The sequence below is a fragment of the Dromiciops gliroides genome, chromosome 2 (assembly GCF_019393635.1).
Source record: "Dromiciops gliroides isolate mDroGli1 chromosome 2, mDroGli1.pri, whole genome shotgun sequence".
Taxonomy (NCBI): domain Eukaryota; kingdom Metazoa; phylum Chordata; class Mammalia; order Microbiotheria; family Microbiotheriidae; genus Dromiciops; species Dromiciops gliroides.
This window is the reverse complement of record NC_057862.1, coordinates 303370475-303392615: the sequence shown is the minus strand read 5'-3', so window position 1 is coordinate 303392615 and position 22141 is coordinate 303370475. Positions and strand designations below refer to the sequence as shown.

The 22141-nt window shown below is 35.0% G+C and overlaps 1 protein-coding gene across 4 annotated transcripts in view; it reads right to left on the bottom strand.

Annotated features, from left to right (window-relative positions):
- Positions 1-5069: 5069 nt before the first annotated feature.
- The window catches only part of ATG2B (autophagy related 2B), a 128014-nt gene continuing 110942 nt past the window's right edge, over positions 5070-22141 (bottom strand). For all 4 annotated transcript variants that reach the window (XM_043983523.1, XM_043983524.1, XM_043983526.1 and 1 more), the window contains exons 35-42: positions 21545-21623; positions 20553-20748; positions 19325-19394; positions 16547-16629; positions 15526-15647; positions 15262-15416; positions 14358-14507; positions 5070-10473 (exon numbers count right to left, since the gene is read on the bottom strand). In XM_043983523.1, coding sequence (XP_043839458.1) covers positions 10243-10473; positions 14358-14507; positions 15262-15416; positions 15526-15647; positions 16547-16629; positions 19325-19394; positions 20553-20748; positions 21545-21623 — 1086 coding nt within the window. In that variant the 3' untranslated portion in view covers positions 5070-10242. The remainder of the gene's footprint in view (positions 10474-14357; positions 14508-15261; positions 15417-15525; positions 15648-16546; positions 16630-19324; positions 19395-20552; positions 20749-21544; positions 21624-22141) is intronic.

Genomic DNA, 22141 nt, shown 5'->3' with positions numbered 1-22141 from the left:
AAGAGAAATATAAAAAGGTAAAGTCAACAAACATTTGGGAATATAAATGTAAGCAAAAAGAAAGACAATATGTGTCCTCAAGGAGCTTATATTCTAAGAGAGAAGAAAACATATATGGGAAGCTAAATGGGGAGGGAGGAAAGGTGGAGAAGTACAGAATCAGGAATGGGATTCAGAGAGAAATGAAGGAGTAAACATGGCAGGCCTAGGCATTTTTCTTAAAGTAGAGACTCTGGAAGGGACCACAGGGGTGGAGTGATCTTTCAAGATAAGAAAGCCATAGCGGAAGAGAGACATTCCAAAATAAGAAAGATATTGTGGCATGGAAGGAAAAGAAATCTAGAGAGTTAGAAATGGAGCCTCTCCATTTGCATTTTGATGGCCTGGGACAAGAGGAAATTATATAAGCATCTCCAAATAACTCCTATGTCAGCAAGGGTGATAGAGGAAGTCACATAATACGAAGGAATTAGAAGTGTTTTTCTAATGTTTCGCTCATCTTAAAAAAAAAAGGCGGGGGGGGGGGGGTGCAGCTATGTGGTACAGTGGATAAAGCACAGGCCCTGGATTTAGGAGGAGGAGCTGAGTTCAAATCTGGCCTCAGGCACTTGACACTCACTTTGTGACCCTGGGCAAGTCACTTAACCCTCATTACCCTGCCAAAAATTTTTTTTAAAAGAGAGAGAGGAGGGGAAAGAATATAATAAGAGAAGAAAAGGAGAAGAATAAGAAGGACTTATCTCACATAATGGGGGGGGGGAGGAGTAAAATGAGTCTTTACAAATGAGAATGGAATAAGGAAAGTACCACTTAAGCCTTACTTTGAACTGATGCAGAGTGAATTGAGCAAAATTGGAAAAATTTATACTATAATAACATTGTTAAAATGGAGAATTATGGAAGACTTAAGAACTTTGATTAATGCAATAATCAACCATGATTTCAGACTTCTGATGTTTTGGAATGCTGCTCGTCTTCTTCTTCTTCTTCTTTTAAGTGAGGCAATTGGGGTTAAGTGACTTGCCCAAGGTCACACAGCTAGTAAGTGTTAAGTGTCTGAGGCCGGATTTGAACTCAGGTACTCCTGACTCCAGGGCCACTGCTCTATCTACTGTGCCACCTAGCTGCCCCTGCTCATCTTCTGATAGGTAGAAGTGATGGACTTGATATGCGGAGTGAGATATGCATTTGGGGGGCAAATCCAATGTGTAAATGTGCTTTATTTGACTATGTGTTACAGGGATTTTTTTTTTCCTCCTCAATTTGGGGGATGGGGGCAAAGATAAGAAGAAGGGTAGGTGCTCATTAAATGGAAAAAAAATAAGGTTTAATTCTTTTTAAGGATTAATGGTACAGTGGAAAGTAAGCTGGAGTTGGAATTAGCAGACCTAAACTAAAATCCCAACTGAAATTTATTTCATGTGTGACCTTGGGTAGGTTATTTCCATTAGCTGATTTCACATCTCTAAAGTTAGAGTTGGACTAGGTGGCTTCTAAAGTCTCCTCTAGCTCTAAAATCTATGATCCTTTTTTTTTTCTAAATGTTTCAGGACTCAATCAACAAGCATTTACTAAAATTAACATGCACCACACACCAAACTAGGTGCTGGGGATACAAGACAGAAACAAAACAGTCCCTGCCCTTGAGGAGCTTATGATCTAGGCAGGGGAGACAGCATATACTTATATATAGATGTGGGGGGGGGGGTTACTTAAATATATACACATGGATATATTGTGGGTGGCAGGGATAAACATGATATAAAAGCTCTTGTCAGCAATAAGGAATTTCAGAAGAGGGGTGGGTTTGTGGGGGAAAAACAATGAAATGTTTTGAACATACTGAATTTGAGATCCATTGAAAATAAGGCAAGTGCAAAAGAGGTATTAGGGCTACATATATAGATCTGGGAGTTACCCACAGAGAAATGACAATTAAACACATGGGACCTAATGAAATCCCAGAGAAGAGAAATGCCCTTATGGTTTCAGATGATCCAGCAAAGGAGACAGAGAAGTGGTCAGGTAGTTAAGAGAATGAAGAGAACAGTGTCACAAAATATTCAATAGAAAAGGATAGGCTAGGGGCAGCTAGGTGGCACAGTGGATAGAGCACCGGCCCTGGAGTCAGGAGTACCTGAGTTCAAATCCGGCCTCAGACACTTAACACTTACTAGCTGTGTGACCCTGGGCAAGTCACTTAACCCCAATTGCCTCACTAAAAAAAAAAAAAAAAAAAAAAGGATAGGCTAAACTGTCGAATGGTAGAGATTTCAAGAAAGATGAGACTGAAAAAAAGTCATTAAATTGGCAATCAGAAAATCATTAATAACTTTGGAGGGAGCAGTTTCAATTAAGTGATAAAGTTGGGAGGCCAGTTTGTGTGGGATTGAGAAGTGAGAGAAGACAAAATGAGGCAATAGTGGAAGCAACTTTTAGAAGTTTGGCTGAGAAAGAGAAGAGCTATGGAATGATAGTTTGAGGAGATGGCAGACTTTAGTGAGCCTTTTTTTAGGGACGAGACACACGAGCATGTTTATAGGCAGCAGGGAAGGAGCCAGTAGATAGGGAAAGATATCATGGATATCACGGAAGGGGAGTAATAACAAGTGATGCCCAATGAGTGCATCAGGAGGCAAAAATTACCAAAAATGAGCAATGCTGCAAGCAAGAGAGCCATGGATAAAAGTACCAATATGGAGGTGCAGACGACATCACCCATTCACAGGCTGGAGGTCTAGCAGGACAATGAAGTTAAACGGGTCATGCTTGTCTTCATTGCTCTCCTCTGATTTCAAATTTTTTGTATCATGCTCCCATTTGGGTATCTTCTCCCTCCCACTCCTCTTTTTGCTTTTTACGTCGTTTTCCTTCATTAGAACGTAAGCTTTTAGGACTGCCTTTTTCACTTGTATTTGTATTTCCCAGAGCTTAGCACCAAGCCTAAGATATAGTATGTATTTAATGAATTTTTTGTTGACTGGACCTCTCCAAGCACTGGCTTTCTATTACTTCTAAGATCAAATATAAAAATCCTGCTTGGCTTTTAAAGCCCTTCATAAACTACCCCCACCCCTACTCCCACACTTTTCCAATCTTCTTTCATTTTACCACTCCCATCCCCTCAACTCTTTGATCTAATGACACTGACCTTACTATTCCTTTCAAACTCCCACATTACATTCTTTTATTTCCATTCCTTACTATTCCTTACTTCCAGGTATTTTTCACTGGAATTCTCTTCCTCCTGGCTTCCCTGGTTTCTAGTAAGTCTCACTCTCTGCAAGCAAGACTTTCCCAGTCCTCTTTAATCTTATGCCTTCTGGGATTATTTCCAATTTATCCTGCATATATCATTTGTTTGCATGTCATCTCCATTAGACTATGAGCTACTTGTATCCCCAACATTTAATACAGTGCCTAACATAGGCTTTTCTAGAGACCATCCTCCATTTTCCTTTTAACTAGGGAGAAGATAGCTGGCCCTTTTCTGTTACACCATTTTATGGATTAGCTCTCCTAATTAATTTGCTTCAAGTTCTTTGGCAAGCTAACCTTACCTGCCTTTAAGATGGCAGCAAAGTAATTCAGTTCTTGAAGGATGTGATTTCTTTAGTATGTTTTTCCCCCTAATTTCTCTCCATGCCACACATAAGAGATGGTCTTTATAAGTAGCTATGATTAAAAAGTCAACTGGTCAACTCTTTGGTGAAATTATTATTATCCATTATATTAATGACCAATTATCAAATTAAGATTAAGACTTTTTCCAATTCCTCACTCAGGAACCAGCCCCTGTAAGTGAGTCAGTCTCTGAAGGGTATCACTGATAGACGAGAGGCCAAATCCTCTGGGAACATGCTCCTCAAACTTGGGTGGGATCCCAACTCAACTAGGAGACCTTACTTCTGTTTAGTTTAAACAGAATCCAATCTAGGTGAATCCCAGCCCCAAAACATTAAGCCCATGTCTTTGCATCCCTCCTCTGCAGTTTAGGGTAATCCATCTCATGAAGCATCAAACCAACCAGAGTGGTCTGCATAGAGATGGAGGTAGCTGAGTCTCATAACTGTTCTCAGCTCCAGGAGCTAAAGGCTTTCAGCCCACCTTCTCATTTCAAATTCCATCTCCTCTTTAATTGTTCACCAATCAGAGCTGATTTTCACCTGTCAGGAGCACTCCCTTTTCCAAAGGTAAACATTCAATGTTCTCCCTGGTTTTGTCTTTGGTTACCAAAATCATTAACCATCAATTTATTATCAGCTAACCTAATTAATAAACTGATTATTAATTACCCAGAAACTCTGCCTCTCAGGCTTTTCATTTCTCTCTGTAACAAGCCTCACTGAGCTAGTTAACTAGCCTGTTTCTTGCATTAGCTTGTTAGCTTGTTTCAGGCACACAACTGGTCACTCAGCCTATACCTGACTTAAAAGTCTTTCCTGGTTTGGACTTGCCAGAGATTGTGCTCCACTGGCATAGTCTTCCCAAATCCGTTATCAGTTCCTTGCCATAATGATGTTTTTTAAGGCTCCAGAGTAATAAGGACAGAGTAGTGAAATAATAAGATTAATAGCTTATTTCTTCTGGACTATTTTGTCTTCTGTAAAATAAGGCAGATTGGATTAGATGATTGATAAGGCCTATTAGGGTGTTCTATATTGTATGACTAAGGTCCTTTACAACTCAACAGTTAACATTTGAACATTCTGTCTCTTTTAGATTTACCTTTCTATGAATCTCAATTCACAATTCCACATATGTTCAAAGACAGCATTATGTCAAGGCTATAGTGAAGTTCTTCATTATAACTAGGTAGTAAAGTGGACAGAGTACTAAGCTTGACCTAAGTGCAAATCTTCCTTCACATGCTTAATAGCCATATGATCTTGGGCAAGTCACAAATGAGGAGACTTGACAAAATGGCCTCTAAACATCCCTTCTAGTTCTAAATATCTCTGGATCCTATGATCTGAAAGCCTCTTTATCACAAAAGAAAAATTAATTTGTTCTAAGAGAATTCAATCCATAAAAATACTTTAATCACACCATTAAATTCTATTCCCACAACAATTTTCACACAGCATAGGCATTTTTTTAAATGCTTACATAAACAATTACAGTTTATTAGGACAAAATGACAATAATAAATACTTGTAAACTTTATATAATCTTTTATTCATGATAATTCAACTTCTGCATTTGTAACAAATCAAAATGTTTGTATAAAGCTTCCATTATGAATGCTAGGCAATTTATGGCCACATTCCCCAGTTTATTAACATAGAAAAGGTAGACAGTGTTATATGACCTGCAGTTTTCACAAATAACACACAAATAATGTAACCAGCTATCAGAAATTATTCTTTTATACAAAAATACATTTGAAAGAGCAAAGTACTAAAAAAACTGGTTTTTTTAGGAATCTGAATCAATCTGATGTATTAAAGATGAGAATATATCACTTAAGATCTCCTAAGTTCCTGACCCTTCAAAACAGAGTGCTGGTGTTCAATGTGTACTAGATATTTGTTGGGGAAAAAAAAACCAAATACACAACTCTTCAGAAATTTTTTCTTAAGTCAAATTATAATATTAATGCAAAAACATTTTTTAAAAAAGAAAAATGTCAATATACATATGTGCATGAAATGTTGAAACACTCGATTTTTTAAGCTAAATAACTGCATTATCAATATTATGTATTGAAATAATGTTTCCACCTTTGATTCACTAATGACTAACAACAACAACAAAAAAAGGCTGCCTATAAACAAAACCAAAGCAGGCTGGTTGAATCATTTTCAGCTACACAATATAACTCTGTGTTAGAATGGGTAGCCTGTCTTCTACATAGTATTTGATTACTAAATGCTTGTTGAATTGGCTAAGATCATACAGAAAAATAAATGGAATTAAAACTCGTTTGACAAAGAAGTTCCAGAAATAAAGAGTGACTGTGCATCCTACAATAAACTGCAAGACAACTGGAGTTGGCAAATGATGACACATACATTTTGTACCATTATTTACACATACTGTACAAATATAGCACTTGATAAGCATCCTAAGAAGTATAAATTAAACTTATACTTGCATTTAATATACTTATGGACAGATCATGAAATGTGTTTAACACATTCTAATGTATGACAGCATTTTTAAATAATATATATACACACACATGATTATACACATATAATAATGATACCACCTTGTGTTTACATAACGCCTTACATCCAAGGAACTGAAAGAAATTCATGAGCATTCCCCTTAACTTAAGGAACTTTTAATGATTAAAGAAGGGGAGCAGAGGGAGGAATAGAGAATAAAATTCCCACCTAAAGGTCATGCTAGTCTCAGTCCAACCCAAAAAAGGTCCTGTGACAATCCTAGTAATTCAGGATTAAGAAAAGTGAAGCTGAGAAGCTAATCAGTTCACTCCATGTCACAAAGCTAGCTTTGAGGTGTAGAGGTTAGAACTATTCCCTCCTGACTTCCAACCAGGTCCTCTAGATTATACAACTTTTTAAAAATATAGAATAAACATGTCACTGTAAACACAATATTAAGATTTCTAAATACATTCTTAAATTGTTTCTTCTAAGAAGTAGTAGCCATTTTCTAAATGGGTACACAGTCAGTGTCTTAGGGCTGTAAGAAACCATGGAAGTGATCTTAGTCCAACCACCTTCATTTTACAAATGAGAAAAGTTAGGGCCATAACTAGGAAATGACTTCCAAGGACACATAGTGAAGTAGTAGCAGTGCCAGAACTACAACTTAGGTCTCCTCACAACTAATCCAATGCCCTATCCTGCCTCCTATGACCTGATAGGGACAATTATCTGTGATAATAATTTTTTTTAAAGGCAATCTCAATCTTCATTTTAGTCATTAGTTCAAAGCCTTCTGTCTATCAAACCTTTCCTAAGAATTGAACAATCGAAAAGAAAAAACTCATGAATTTAAATTATATTTGTTCTTGCTCTTATTGTTCCACATTCTTGGATAGAGCGCTAATAAGCACTCTGATGGCCAAACAGGAGATGGCAGTGGGAAGGAGACATAAAGGGTCTACACAAAATCAGCCTTCATATGATCAAAAGTTGGCCAGATACATTACACATTTGTGAATGAAACACAAAGACTGAAATTCAGAAAACAGAGATATGAAGTCTACATTCAGTCTTAATTTAGAAAATTGAGAAATGTTTCCATTTTTAATGTTTCTTTTTTTAAAATAAAAAATGTGTTTCTTGCTTTCCTCCCTGCCCCCCCCCACCCCATTTTAACCCAAAGCTATCAACATTTTAAGCATGGAGAAAAAAAACCCTACGGTTTACTAGTTTCATTATCTAAAAAATAAGCTTGAAGGGACATAAGAATCTCCTCCAAATACCATTTCATTAAATTAGAAACCCAAAGCTAAAAGCAAAGTTGTTTTTTTAACTTTCACACATAAAGTACATGTTCAGCATTCAATGTATTTGCAAATGATTATAATTATGGAGATAATAGGAACAGGATTTAATGTGAAAAAGGGATAATTTATTAGCATCACAACATTAGCACTGAAGAAGGTAAACACTCCTTTCTCCCTTTTTTAACATTAAATAACCGTATTTAAGTGCAATATGAAATATTCTTGTTTTTCTTTTTGTTTGTTTGGAGTTTTTTTGCGGGGCAATAAGGGTTAACACAGCTAGTAAGTATCAAGTGTCTGAGGCTGTATTTGAACTCAGGTCCTCCTGAATCCAAGCCCAGTGCTTTACCGCGCCACCTAGCGGGCCCCAATATGAAATAATCTGAATAAAAATATATTTATAAAGCACTTTATCTATGTTATCTGATCTGAGAAAAGATATCAATTACTCCATCATTTACCATGGTTAAGTTAAATTAGGCAGGGAACATTGTTAAGTCAAAAAATAAATTCAATTACTAGAAACATTTAAAAGATCTGAATGCCCAGCATTCTGTGAAAAGATCAGAGCACTAAGATTTTATCAGCCTAAGCCCCTAAAGCCAGGAAGCACTCTACCAAAAAAAAAAAAAAAAAGGTTACTTAAAATTCCAAAAACATCAATACATTTGGAAGAACACTGAGTTTTATTTAAAGATGCTTAATATTATACAAATATTCAAACACAAGTACTGTACATATACACACTTTTAGCAAAGGTACATTTCATTTAAACTAACTTGTAAATTCTATCCACTCATTTGCTGTGGACTGTTGGCCTGAATGTGCAAATAGTGTTCTATACAACTGGAGGTTATACAAGTATTTGTTAAAGCAGAATTTATGAAGGCAATTTCTAAAAGATGTTTGTTAGCTACTTAAGAGTGAATGTTACAAGTGGAATTTTATTTCTCTGGACTACGCATTTGCATAGTGTGACCACAGAAAGACTAGAAACAAGTAAAAGAATAGAAACTAAATGTCTTAGCTGTACAGTAACAAACACTTTCACCTTTTAACTGAGGTCATAATTAATAAAAGACTTAACCTGATATATAGTTAGTTGAGATTCTACTTTAAAAGGATGGCTTATTCTGGGGTTTTTATATGTAGCATGTCTGTATTTCTCCTGAAAAAGATTAAATCCTTATAATAACAAAATGCTATAACTACATTGCTTAATTTGTGTCATATTTGGCAAAAATTGTGCTGTGCTTGTGCAGCTAATAGGTGTCAACTGTTCTAGTAATGCACAGATGGACTATTTCTAAGATACCCTCTTTTAAAATTTCTAAAAAGAGAAAACAAGTGCATTCAAAATTCATTTTTTAATATCTTGAAGTAAATTTGGACCACTGTTTACACTGATATTTCTTAATTGAAAAAGCAACTTAATTTTCTAGTCTATAACTTAAAAGGTAATATTCTGAAATTCCTTATAAGAGAGAATTTGATATTACATATTACAAATTGAAATGGTGGCCAGACATTTAATTACTATTTTAGCTTATGTCAGACACATGTGTAGCCTAGGATATTTGTTTTGGGTAGCAAATCCTATCTTATGTCTGGAGAGTGATTTACTTGATATTATCCAGTTTTGAGAAAGTTTTTCTAAGAATCATAGGATAAATAAGTTTAATTTCTCTGAATACACTCTAAAGAATATAAATTATATAGAGGCACATAAAACAATTTTATTTTTAAATAAACTTATTTTATTAAAATATGACAGGCTATTGAAATGTACAGTTAGCCTGTTAAAATTTTTACTTTGAAACAGTTAATGAGAGGGTGTGTGTGTGTGTGTGTGTGTGTTAGGGGGAGAAGTACTGGTTAATCTAAAAGAAGAAAAAAAAGGACAACCTTCCTTTCCTCCCACACTCTATACCATCCTATCAAGCTCAAAATCTCTATCTGCTTAAAATCAAAGATATAATTTTTCTCAGGCAGACATAAAAAGAGCAATTTCATTTATAGTTAAATAAGCACATGTATCCTTTACCAAAATCTTCATCACACTCATTCATCTTTATAATATTTGTAAGTTTCTAACTCACTTAAGAATAATGCACATGACCTTGTATTTATCTACAATTTTGCAGAATAAATTATTTAAAGTGCAACACAATAGAACATGTCTGAAAATGGTCATTTCCCCCCAAAAAAATCCCTTAGAAATAAGGGTGTGTGTATACATATATATTATATATGCATAAATGTTACATAATATATTCACAGGTTGTTATTAAAAATATAAATATTAAATTCACTTTTTTCAACAGATGTCTTCCACATATTCCTAATTGAGAATCCCATTTACTTCTATTACTCACAACCAAAACTGATGCTTTAAACGTGATGTTTTTAGTTCTACACATCAAAGAAGAACAACTGACAGGTAATCTTTAAGGGCTCAGAAAACATTTGAATTCCATGTGTTGTGAAAGGGCTGCTTCTAATAACACTTCAGCCATCAAAAGAGAACTATGGTTTATGTTTTAATGAAAGCAAGCACATGACCCAAGACATGTGGAACTAGCCATCAGACATAATAAGTGAGAGTCATTACTAAAGCCAAGTATCAAACTTGCCCTAAAATGCTTAGAAGGTTTTGGCTACAAGTTGTTTTGATATGAAATTGCTTAACTAAGGAAAGGCTCTGCTCCTGAGATAAACACAGTAAATTCAAATTAGTTCCATCTAAAGCTGCCACTGGGATATCATGTTCCTTACTTCCACTTTCATTATCTTCATAAAGAGTCATGTTGGAAGTATCAGTCATCCCCTTGGCGCCACTTTTGTGATTCATCTTGTCGAACATCTGGTCTAATTTGGTTTCTCATTCCACCTAAAACATTTGATGTTGCTTCTGTTGCAACAATCAGAGGTTTAACTACAGCTGGTGGAATCTGACGGAGAACTTCTCCTACTGCTCCAGTAACACCCCGGTTCTCGTGCTCTCTAGCAGCAGTTTCGTAGATGGTTTGAGCAGTGTCTGCAATACCCTGATGTAGAGAGAGAGAAAAAAAAAAGAATAGGCTTTACTAAAACAACAACAACAAAAAATCCTTCTTAATTGTAAGTTTTTAAAGTGTAATGCATATTTTTGGTCTATTTAATCAAAATTTCTCCCATAATTATAAAACAAATTACGCTTTAGAGACAACCCACCAATTATTTTTCACTTAAAATTCTAATTTAAAATAAAAAGGAAGCATGATTTAACATTTTCTTGAAGAATTTCTGTACAAAAAAAAAGATGTCTTGATCATGATCATATTTCAACAGCATCATTAATATAACCAAACACAACCATTAGAATTATGAAACCCTGCCAGGTAATCACTAAATTAATGGCGCATTTATAACAAATCATGATTGCTATGGAATTAGCTACCCCCTGTAATGTCATTTTGTCTGACATTGGGTTTTCTTAGTATCGATTAACATTAAGTGGGGTATACCTATACCTTAAGCAACCTCCAAAAATATTTAATAACCTAAAAGTAACTTTTCTGACCGCAACAATTTACCAAAAAAAAATCTTTTAAATAATTCTTGATAATCTTGATGATGTCTTTTCATCTGGCACTAACAAGAAAATGAAATTCACTAAACGCCAAATAACTATTTTAATATCATTTAAATTAGCTTATGTTAGAAAAGATAGCTATTAATCAAGCAGTCTTTTAGAACAAGAGAACAATTTTAACACAAGAAATTGTATAAAATCTTTTTAATTTTAAAAGAATATTTAAAACACATGTATTAAATACAGTAAATGAAATCAACAGAGAAAGAAAGAACTTGTTCAATGATATAAATAATACTGCTACAATAAGTTTTCTTTTCCTTGTCATAATTGTAACTCCATGAAAATTATCTTGACCATCCAAATATTAAAATTCTACAAATAAATATCCCAGGGATTGGATGAGAAATATACAAAAGAAATTATATAGCAAGAAAAGCTACGACTCATTTTTCTAATATGCCAACAAAAAAGTTTGGAAAGAGTGAGACAGGCAGATTAAAAAAAAATTTTTTTCTCCTTCAACATGAGATAAAACTAGTAACAGGAAATGTAGCAGTCCAAGAATGAGGTATCTATCATCTAGTGATACTTGTCCCAAGACAGAGTCCAACCATTTAGAGCAAGACAATGAAGACTTGATTTCTTCTCATTATAGCAATACTAGAAAATAATTTATACGACAAAGAGAAAAGTGGCTAGGAGACTGAAATAAACATTTTAAAGCCAAAGCTATGGCAATAACTAATAGTATATACTGTGATCAAACTGAGAAAAATCCTTAGATATAAACAAGTTCTTCCCCAACACCAAGAAAGAAACATCTATAAACACAATTGTTTCTGTTCTCTTCAGTTATTAAGATCTGAGGAAGAAATACCTACCATATCTGTCTGTCTATCTAGACATATATACATATATGTATATGTATATATATATATATATACACACACATACACGCACATACATACATACATACATATATACATGTATATCACTCTGTAGCTTTTTTATTTTAGTTCCTCCTCTACAGATTTTTCATATATAATTGAAATTCAGTCTAAAATGATTCCTTTTCCCATTTCTAAACATCTAGGATCCTCTGAATTTCTCCTCTTCTACTGATGCTTTTGCTACTTGTTCACCTAAATTCCACTTTTCAAATTCATTATCTCATTCCCTCACCCATTCTCTTATGCCCTTGCTCCCACCCTTTCAAAAATCCTTTTACTTTTTATAAGTATAAAATCTGACCCAAACCTGTCTTTTACTCAGTTATAATCTCCACAGCTCTTCATATGTTTTTCTCTCTGAATTAATTCGAAGCAATTTCTAATACCTTTCTTTTTCATCTGTAGCTTAAAAAAAAATTAAAAAATTAAAAATTAAAAACTGGCTCTTTTCCATCTCTCAGTGACCCCTAATCTTTTCCTGGCCACCTTTAAGTTCTACCCATACTTCTTTGGAGCACAAGCTACTAAGGACAAAAGACTTAATTCCCAAGATGCCAGAATAAAACTGCTTTTGAGAAGACCCCAAATAAAGAGATTAATTCAATCAGAAATAATGTTATAATTGTGATATCACAGATAATGTGTCTTTTGTCTGAGAACGAGCCTACCTCAGTGTAGAGCAGGTCATCATTAGAAGGTTAGTTAGTAAATGGATGATTAACTTTTTTTAAACTATATCAATTCGTGAAGACCACTCAAAAATTGGCAGGTTTGTAATCTGTGCTGGTAGACAATATAATCACTTCAACAAAAGCAGATATCCTCAAAGTACTGAAAACATGAAAGAATGCCTAGAACCACCTCAAAGACCATCAGCAATATACCCAATACTTTCTATCTACAGCTATTCTCATTTTCTCTTCTTCTTCTCCTCCTCCTCCTCCTCCTCCTCCTCTCTCTCTCTCTCTCTCCCCATTTTTGAAGAAGATTATACAGGTCATCTAAACCAAAGCTTTTTAAACTGTGGCTCACAACCCTGTAGGGAGATCATGTAACTGAATGAGGGGGTCACTAAAAATTTGGCAGTAAATGTTTGATTTGTATATACCAAGGGTCACATTAAAATTTCTCAGGTAAAAAGCAAATGGAAAAAATTTAAGAAGTCCTTGAGAGAAAAGACTATATTTGGACTCTTCTCAGAGCCCTAAAGACAGAGAGTGAGTCTGGTTTCAGGCCCTACAGTTTTGTGGTCCAAACCTCCCAGTAAGGGGCCACTCAGCACACAAGGCTCTGAAGAAGGGCCTAGGTTTTGTGGGAGTCTGGCTGGGCTGGGAGATCACCTTGAGGCACCCGAGGTAATCCCCACATAACTCAGAGCTCAAGCTCTGACTTGAGTTTTGTTTTGAAAGGTTATGTTTACACAAGCACTGTTTGGTGGGGAATGGGGACATTGTTACTCCAGCATAGAGTTGGGGCCTAAGGCCACAATCTGACTGGTTGGTAAAAGGAGAAATCTGATTGGTCAAACCCCAAGCCAGGTTTTCTTTCTTGAAGAGTTATGTACATTAACACAGTATTGTTCTGAGGAGGAGCTGACACTCTTGCCCAGAATAGGTTATAGTCTGGTATCATAGTTTGTAAAATCTGATTGGTCAACTGGTACCACCTGACTAGTTTCTAGTACTGTGATTGGTCCATTTGGTACAATCTGATTGGTTGTTATTGTTATGTTGTATGTTGATGGGGGAGTATGTAGATGAGGGGTACTGAAATGCCTTAATGTGATTGGTCGGAGGGGATCCCTTAAGGGGTATAAATAGAGGTGAGAGACCTCCCTTCAGTGCATACTCTCCAGCACATTCAGGAGAGTGCCCATCTTCGTGAAGATGAATAAAGCCTTCACTCACCAACTGCTGCCAGCTTGGAGTTTTTGAACGGTGACCTGCTAGGAACACTAGGGCTGCCAACACTTGACCTGCTGACACTCAGTGGTTAGCTGTGTTTCTAACATCCTGATCTAAAACAGTAATTTAAACTGGTTTTCAAATATGTGATTTAAATATGGAGAATTCCCAGTGTGGAAAGTTCCTTCACCAGTGTAGATAGCAATTCATCAGTAACAAATCTTAAAAGATAGCAGAGGCACTAACAGATCTTCCCATGGTCAGAAAGTTAGCATGTGTCTTCCGGCTTCAAAAGACAGTTCTCTTATCACTCATTATTTAGCACCTTTCCCTCATTTACAAATGACATTCCTATATGTGGTACTATTAACAATTCTCTCAAAACTGTGCTATCTTGTCTCTTTAAAAGTATTTCCAATAAACACAATGAATTTTTGATCAAAAGACATAAAAATATTCAAAATGATCTTGGACTTACCATAGACTTAGTGTTCACTTACCTCCTTTACGACACTATATGCTTTGGCCACACCTTCCCTCAGGTCTACTGGCTGATGTGCTAAGCGATGATGAGAAAATCTTTTGATCTTTTTGGGGTCAATAGAAATTGTACCAGGGGATACCATGTCATAAGCAGTCTCTGCTGCTGCCTAGATAATTGTACCAGGAAATAAGTTAAGAATTCACAATAAAACATTAGATCACAAACATTTCCTTACTCTATGTTTGGCCTACTTATTATAAATTCTACAACATTGCTATTCCAGTAAACCAACTACATTTGAATACATTTATTCAAATTTATAAGTCTTATCATTTTTTACTAAAAATCAAAACTTCCCTAAGAGGATAATTTCTAAATATTTACAGTTTGATGTACTTTTTAATTAAAAAATATGCATAGCTTTTTAGTCTAAAGAATTTAATAAACTAGAAACTAGCTTTATGCAAATTGCTAATGTCAAAAAAGGAATATGTTTAACAATGTCATAGCACCTATAATCACAACAGAGTGGTCTGTGAATTTTAAAGTTGCAGCCAGGCTCTCCAAAACCCAAAAGAACCAAGTGTTTGCTCCAGGACCCTCCCTTGAACTTGATTGTGATCTTTGTTTCCAAATAGGTAGAAATGTTACCAGTTCTACTAACTCACTTCTTTTAAATTTATTTAAACATGCAAACATTAAACCACCTATTTATGAAGTTGGTAACACTATCTTTGGAGTGAAGTTAAAATTGGTGATTAAAATATACCAAGGACTAAATAATTATAAATTTCTAACCCTAACTCTTCCCACACTTAAACTATGCAGTTTAAAAGCAGCTTTATTTAAAAATAACATTTTACAGAAATTTTAATATGCTTCTTTGTCAAAATCATAGTTTCATAGCCATAAAAAAGTACCTGTATAGTTTGAACCATTCTGTTTGTTAGTTCTAAAGCAGCCATTGCTGTTGAAGTACCAAATGAAGCTGCTCCTTTTTGAAATCCTCTTACAATGCGGCCATCCTTTCGGTACTGTTCTATTGGTAACCAGACCAAGTCCTTCAGGCCTTGCACTAGAATACATTGAGGGCATTAATTGGTCTAAATCTCAGTAGCTATCCTGTCATTCTAACTAGACGATTATCCACTCTCCAAACCCTTATAAAACAAAATTTAACTCACCTAATTGTACTAATGAATGCATAGGCCCAACACCTCCCAGAATTCCTGGTAGCTGGTTCTTCTTAATATCATTAAGCCATTCCGCAATTGCATAAGAGAATAATTTGTCTACACCTAGCAAACTACATAGCAAATAACTATTAGTAAATATAGAAGTAATGTGAAATATTATGAGTAAGTTTTCCACTTTAAAAAAGTTTTAAATTATAGCTATACAGTTTGTTAAAAATAAAACATTTTAAAACTGATCCTCTAAAGTACAACCTGAGTTTCTCTGAATATGTTAACACTAAATGAATTATATATACTTATATAACCCCAAGGTTAACTTAAACAGTGCTTTCTATTACTCTAATTTTATAGATAATAAACAGAAATGTATGGAATTTAAATGACTGACATTCAGAAGCAAAGGAAAAATAAGAACCACAAGTATCTGATTAGTTCCTAGCCATGTAGATGTCTTTTACACTATTCACTAGCAAATATTTCTTATTTTACTTATTTTAATATAAGAAAATGTTAACATTTTGTAGTGCTATCTCAATTTGTAAAAATAATAATAATTATTATTATTATTATTATTATTATTATTATTACTATTATTACATCATTTTGTGAGGGCTAAATCTTGGCCTAATAAATTCTACTTCCATGCAACGCAAATTAATTTTTCTTCATCAAGACATCAAGGACTTGTAGTTTCACTGCTGGTATAGAGATGCTCTTCACCATGGAAATCACAATTCATCTATAATTTAACAAAACCTAGAGAGAAGCATGAAGCTTCAGAAACCTCAAGTGTCTTCCCAAAGGTCACAAAACTAGCATGATAGCATCAGAGGCAGGATATAAACTCAGGTCTTGCTCTATTATGCTGTCTCTTGATTCCTACCTGGTTCTACTAAAAATGAAATTTCAATCTCAAAACTACTTTTAAATTATGCTATTTATAAAAATTAGGTTTTAACCTGCTTTTAGTAATTTCAGTATACAAGTTTCATGTAACAGTTCAACTCACCCATGTCGATAGAAAAGTCTCTTCAACTTTAGTTCAGAACAATTTAGTTGGGCTAGACCAATTAGAATTCCAGCTAATGTACCCTTTAAAATGAAAAAAAGCAACACCTAACCTTTAATAAAAAGCAAGTATGAATTAATAATTCTGGCTGCATAAAATTTAAAACTTCTACACCAACCCCCCAAAAAAATTCACCATGAAAGAGGAAGTAATTTGGAAAAATATCTTCAGAGTGTATCTCACTGATTAAGAGCTAATATCCAAAATATGTAAAGAAGTGATTCAAATATATAAATATAAGGGCCATTCCTAACTAGATATGTGATCAAAGGATAAGAATAGACAATTCTCAAATGAAGCTACCACATGGGAAAATACTGCAATTAAAAAAAGAGAAATGCACATGAAAGCAACTCTGAGGTTTTACCTCATACCCATTAGATTATCAAAGATTACAAAAGAGGAAAAGAGCCAACTGTTACAAGGATTGTGAGACAAGAAAGAATCTACTGCACTGCTGGTAGAGCTGTGAACTGATTCATATTCTGGAAAAAAAAATCTAGAACTATAACTAAAAAGACACTAAAACTGTACATACTCTTTTAGGGGTAAGGGGTAGGGTTTGGTTTAGTTTGGGGAAGAACAGGACAACTGGATCTACCTTGCCCAGGTTAGAACTAGAATGGCTCATTCACTGATTAGCATGGAAGTCCTGATTTGCTCTATTTTTGACCTGGGCACATTTGCTACTTCTTGGGCAACCTAGTGCTCCTGCCCAATCCCATCTCCACTTCTGGAGTCTCACTATTAAAGATTTAGTGAAACACTTGACTGACTTTAGCCCTACTGAAGCCCAGAATTCCCAAGCTCAAGCCTCAGCATCACCTAGTATCAGAGATTGCAGGTCAGTGCTACCACACCCAGTCTGTACATAGTCTTTGATGCAACAAAACTAATCATTAGATTTATATCCTTGGAAGATCAGGTACAGAGGGAAAGGACTTACAGGTTCAAGAATATTTATAGAAGCATTTTTCTATTGTGGCAAAGTACTAGAAACAAAACAAATGTCCTTCGGTTAGTACTAACTAGGTAGGGTATACAGGGTAATATATGAACTAAATATATATGAAAGTGTTGTGTTGTTCATCCTTTGTAGTTGAAGAGGATCAATGATATCATGATGTTGGGGTCAAGGTACAGTATATGATGGACTGTGGCTAATCAGTCTAATATCAGCTCAGAAGGCTCTACCACAGGCTAGGCACTAATAGTTCATTTGGGGATCTCTCTATATTTGGGCACCACATGTTTCCTTTGTGCTACTGCAATTCTGCTTTGTTCATATAGTACACTGCCTTCTTTGATGCGGGCACACCAATGCTGGGCAGTCCTATGCCTTCAACAAGAATGAAAATGGCACCAAGGTGAGATACTACACTGATGGTAAACCATTTAACTTGAAAACACTACAAGCCAAAACAAAAGTAGAGGGAGAATTAGTGAATGACTTTCTGTTGGCAGATGACTATGCACTCAATGCTGCCTTTGAGGCTGAGATGCAACAGAATTCTCTGCTGCTTGTGCTAATTTTGACCTGACAATCAACACCAAGAAAACAAGAGATTCTCCACCATATGAAAGTAATGGAATCTTAAGAAATTAGGAACATGATTCAGAGAAATATAGAAGATAAATATGAACTGATAAAGCATGAAATGACCAGAACCAGAATCATTTACATGATGATCACAATCAAGTGAGGGGGAAAATTCTGAAAGACCTCAGAACTTTGACTCTTCTTGGTAGAGATGGGATGGATTAAAAGTATTAAAAAAGATATGGATTCTCATACACAACCACTATCTTGATCTGTTTTACTTGATTATTCATATTTACTGTAAGGAAGTAAGAGGAGATGGAGGTGGCAGAAAAGGAGGTGAACTTATGGACAGTGACAGGTATGTAGGGAAAAAATAAAGAGTTTTTTTAAATTTGCACAGAGGGAAGAGTGAATAACATCAAAAACAGAGCAATTCATTAATACTTGGATAATCTTTTATATATGTATATGTTTTAAGTACATGCTGACACATATATGTGTGCATGTATGCACAGAAATAAGTACACACAGATTTTTTTAAAAACTACTGCATATGACAAAAATTCAGGTTTTTGTACATTTATCACCTGCCTCCATTACTTTTACCAAACATTTTACAAAATGTTCCAGGAAACCCATTTTACAAAAAACTTCATGATCCCCATCAAGCTTGAAACTTGACCTCATCACCATCATCTATCCCTCCTGATTGGAGGGCAAATTCCAAACCTCCACTTAAGGAGGAAACTCAGCTCAGAACTTCTCCTCCTTTCCCATCTTGCTGAACTACTGTAGTACTTTCCTGACTTTTCTACCATGTCCTTCTCTAGCTGCCTCCTCCTTCCCTTCACTTTTAAGCTTCTTTTTGTGTACTGTCTTCCTTCTCCCCCACCATTGTAAGCTTCCTGAGGGCAGTGACCATCTTTTTTCATATTTGCATTGCCAGTACTTAGCACAGTACAAAATAATGTTAATAAATGCTTATCAACTGACTGACTGCACAGTCCTTTTCCTTATTTTGAGATGTTTATAATTAATTGAATTTCTTAAATTCCAATAGCAAGTGCACATACATAAAAGCACTTGGAAAAATATAGTATAAAAGTGACAAGAAGAAATAGAGATAAATATTAATTTAAACCCTTGTCAAGTATATTCAAGAAAAGTTAACAAACCTGATCCATTGATACATGCTTCCCATGGTAATCAAGTCGTATAGGAACTTCTGATGTGAATCTAAATTCTCTGAAAGTTTAAAAAAAACACCATAATTTTAATCATGTGCAAAATTATTTAAATCTACAGAGTAAAATGAATTTATTTTAATTTTAGGGAAAAAAGGAAAATAAAGACATAAAATAAATATTTTCAAGTATTTTACTACCCATAAAAAATTTTTAATGTATCTCATCTCTATTCTTTTAAAGAAACTAACAATATCAAAATTGGTCAAACATGTTCCAAATCAAACTCTAATGTTAAACACGAGCTATTTGCATTCAACATAAAAACCTTTCCTTAAAGCTAACAAATAAGGAGTTTTATAAACAGCTGTCTGCCCTGTAATAAAGAAGAAAAATTTTATTTTCTTAAGATGCACCATGCTATGACTTTAAAAAATAAAAATCATCAGAGGGAAAAAAAAAACTGTTTCCACACTTCTCTCAAAGCTCCTCTATAGTATGAAAAAGGGGCGGGGGAGAAAATGATTATTTCAACCATGCAATGAGAAATCCCAATGGTTTTAAGTATTCAATGTACTATATAGAGCTGCCTAAATTTGAGTGATGGGAGGAAACAAATTTATTTTTCAGTCATTTTTCGGTTGTGTTCAAGTCTTTATGACCCCATTTGGGATTTTCTTGGCAAACTAGAGTGGTTTGCCATTTCTTTCTCCAGCTCATTTTTATAGATGAGGAAACTGAGGCAAACAAGATTTATTTATTTATTTATTCATTCATTCATTCATTTATTGGCAGGCAATGGGGGTTAAGTGACTTGCCCAGGGTCACACAGTTAGTGTCAAGTTTCTGAGGCCAGATTTGAACTCAGGTCCTCCTGACTCCAGGACCAGTGCTCTATCCACTGCGCCACCTAGCTGCCTCCAACAAACAGGATTAAGTGACTTGCCCAGAGTTACACAGTTAATAAGTGTTTAAGGCCAGATTTGAATTCAGGAAGATGAACATGCCTGATTCCCTGCCTAGCATTCTATTTACTACACTACATAAGTAAAAGCACATCAAGTGGTAGTACCAAATCTCCGGATTAGGACTCTGAAAAGTTAGAAATTATTTAGATATATCATCAGTTCATATTATAAACAAAGGATGGATAAACTCTATGAGCAAACTCCAAAAAAATTATTGACAGAAAAAAAAAACCAACAACAACCAACCTTACCTAAAAAACACAGGTTGATCACTAAACAGTGTTGATTCAGCTAAATCATCCTCCTCTCCATTAATGACTTCCACTGAACTGTCATTATGGCATTGTTGCTTTGGCCCAGGAAAAGAAATGACTAAGTTTGGTTCCTTTGAGGCACTCAAATGCTTTGGCAAACTGCAGGTGACATCAGCTCCAGGAGATTTTTTAACTGAAAATTAAGTCATGGATTTTAAAAAATAATTCTTTTAGTATACATTAATATATATTTAATATGTTCAGTTAACATAAACACAATCAGATTAGAGACAGAATTTGCTCAATTCATTTAAAGGCTTATTTTATATGTGTGTGATTGCAGAATACCTTTGCATAAATTAAAAATAAATATATTTTATTTCCAGAGAGGCCTGATAATATCAGCTTCTATTTGTAGAGTACTTAATAGCTTATCAATCACTTTCTTTCTTTTTTTTTTTTTTTTGCGGGGCAATGAGGGTTAAGTGACTTGGCCAGGGTCACACAGCTAGTGTCAAGTGTCTGAAGCTGTATTTGAACTCCGGTCCTCCTGAATCCAGGGCCAGTGCTTTATCCACTGTACCACCAAGCTGCCCCCGCCCTTCCCCCCCTGCTTTTTTTTTTTTTTAGAGCAATGAGGGTTAAGTAACTTGCCCAGCATCACACAGCTAGTAAGTGTCAAGTGTCTGAGTCTGGATTTGAGCTCAGGTCTCCTCCTGAATCCAGGGCCGGTGCTTTATCTACTGCTCCACCTAGCAGCCCCTAATCACTTTCTATAAATATCACATCTAAGCCTTATTTTTAAGGTAGCTTTATTATTATACTTATTTAACACATAACGCTACAACATTCAGAGCTGGAAGGAACCTTTAGAGAGTCTCTTTTCAACAACCTTATTTTATAGATGAGGAAACTAAGCCCAGAGAAGAGTGACATGCCCAAGACAAAAAAGCCAATCAAACTTAGGTCATTTGATGCATACAAAGTACCTTCTGGATCTGGAGTCATTAGAAGTTCCACTTCTGTAGAAAGACTAGTGAAAAAGTCCTTCAGGAAAAACAAGGCATCCTAAAATTTAAAAACAACATAAAGTAATGGTTCTTAAAATCCTACAGAAACCCTTGACAACCATCTTCTAAGCTGAAGGGTGGGGTTATGATTTGTGTCACAGGGGAAAGAATCCCCACCCACACTGGCAAAATAACAGTGCTTTCAATGATTATAACTACAGTTACATCTATTTAGAAACTCCAAAAAATAATAATAAAGATCCTTAAGTCAATAATTAATCTCTCCTATATAGGCCAAAAGGAAAACTTATGACTCCTTTTCTAACTTTGAACCCACTTAAGAGAAATTCTCTAAAAACCAAAAACAAAGAAAAAAAGGTACTTTCATTCTAGTTTTTTAAATTTTATTCAATGAACATTCAGATACTGAAAAAACCTCTTCATTAATGTTCTCTGTATATGAGGGCACAATCACATGTAAAAATTATGAATATTAACAAACATTTATTAAGCACCTACTGTTTGGGCCAGGCATTATGCTAGGCTCTGTGCTTTGGACAAAAATGGAATAGTTCT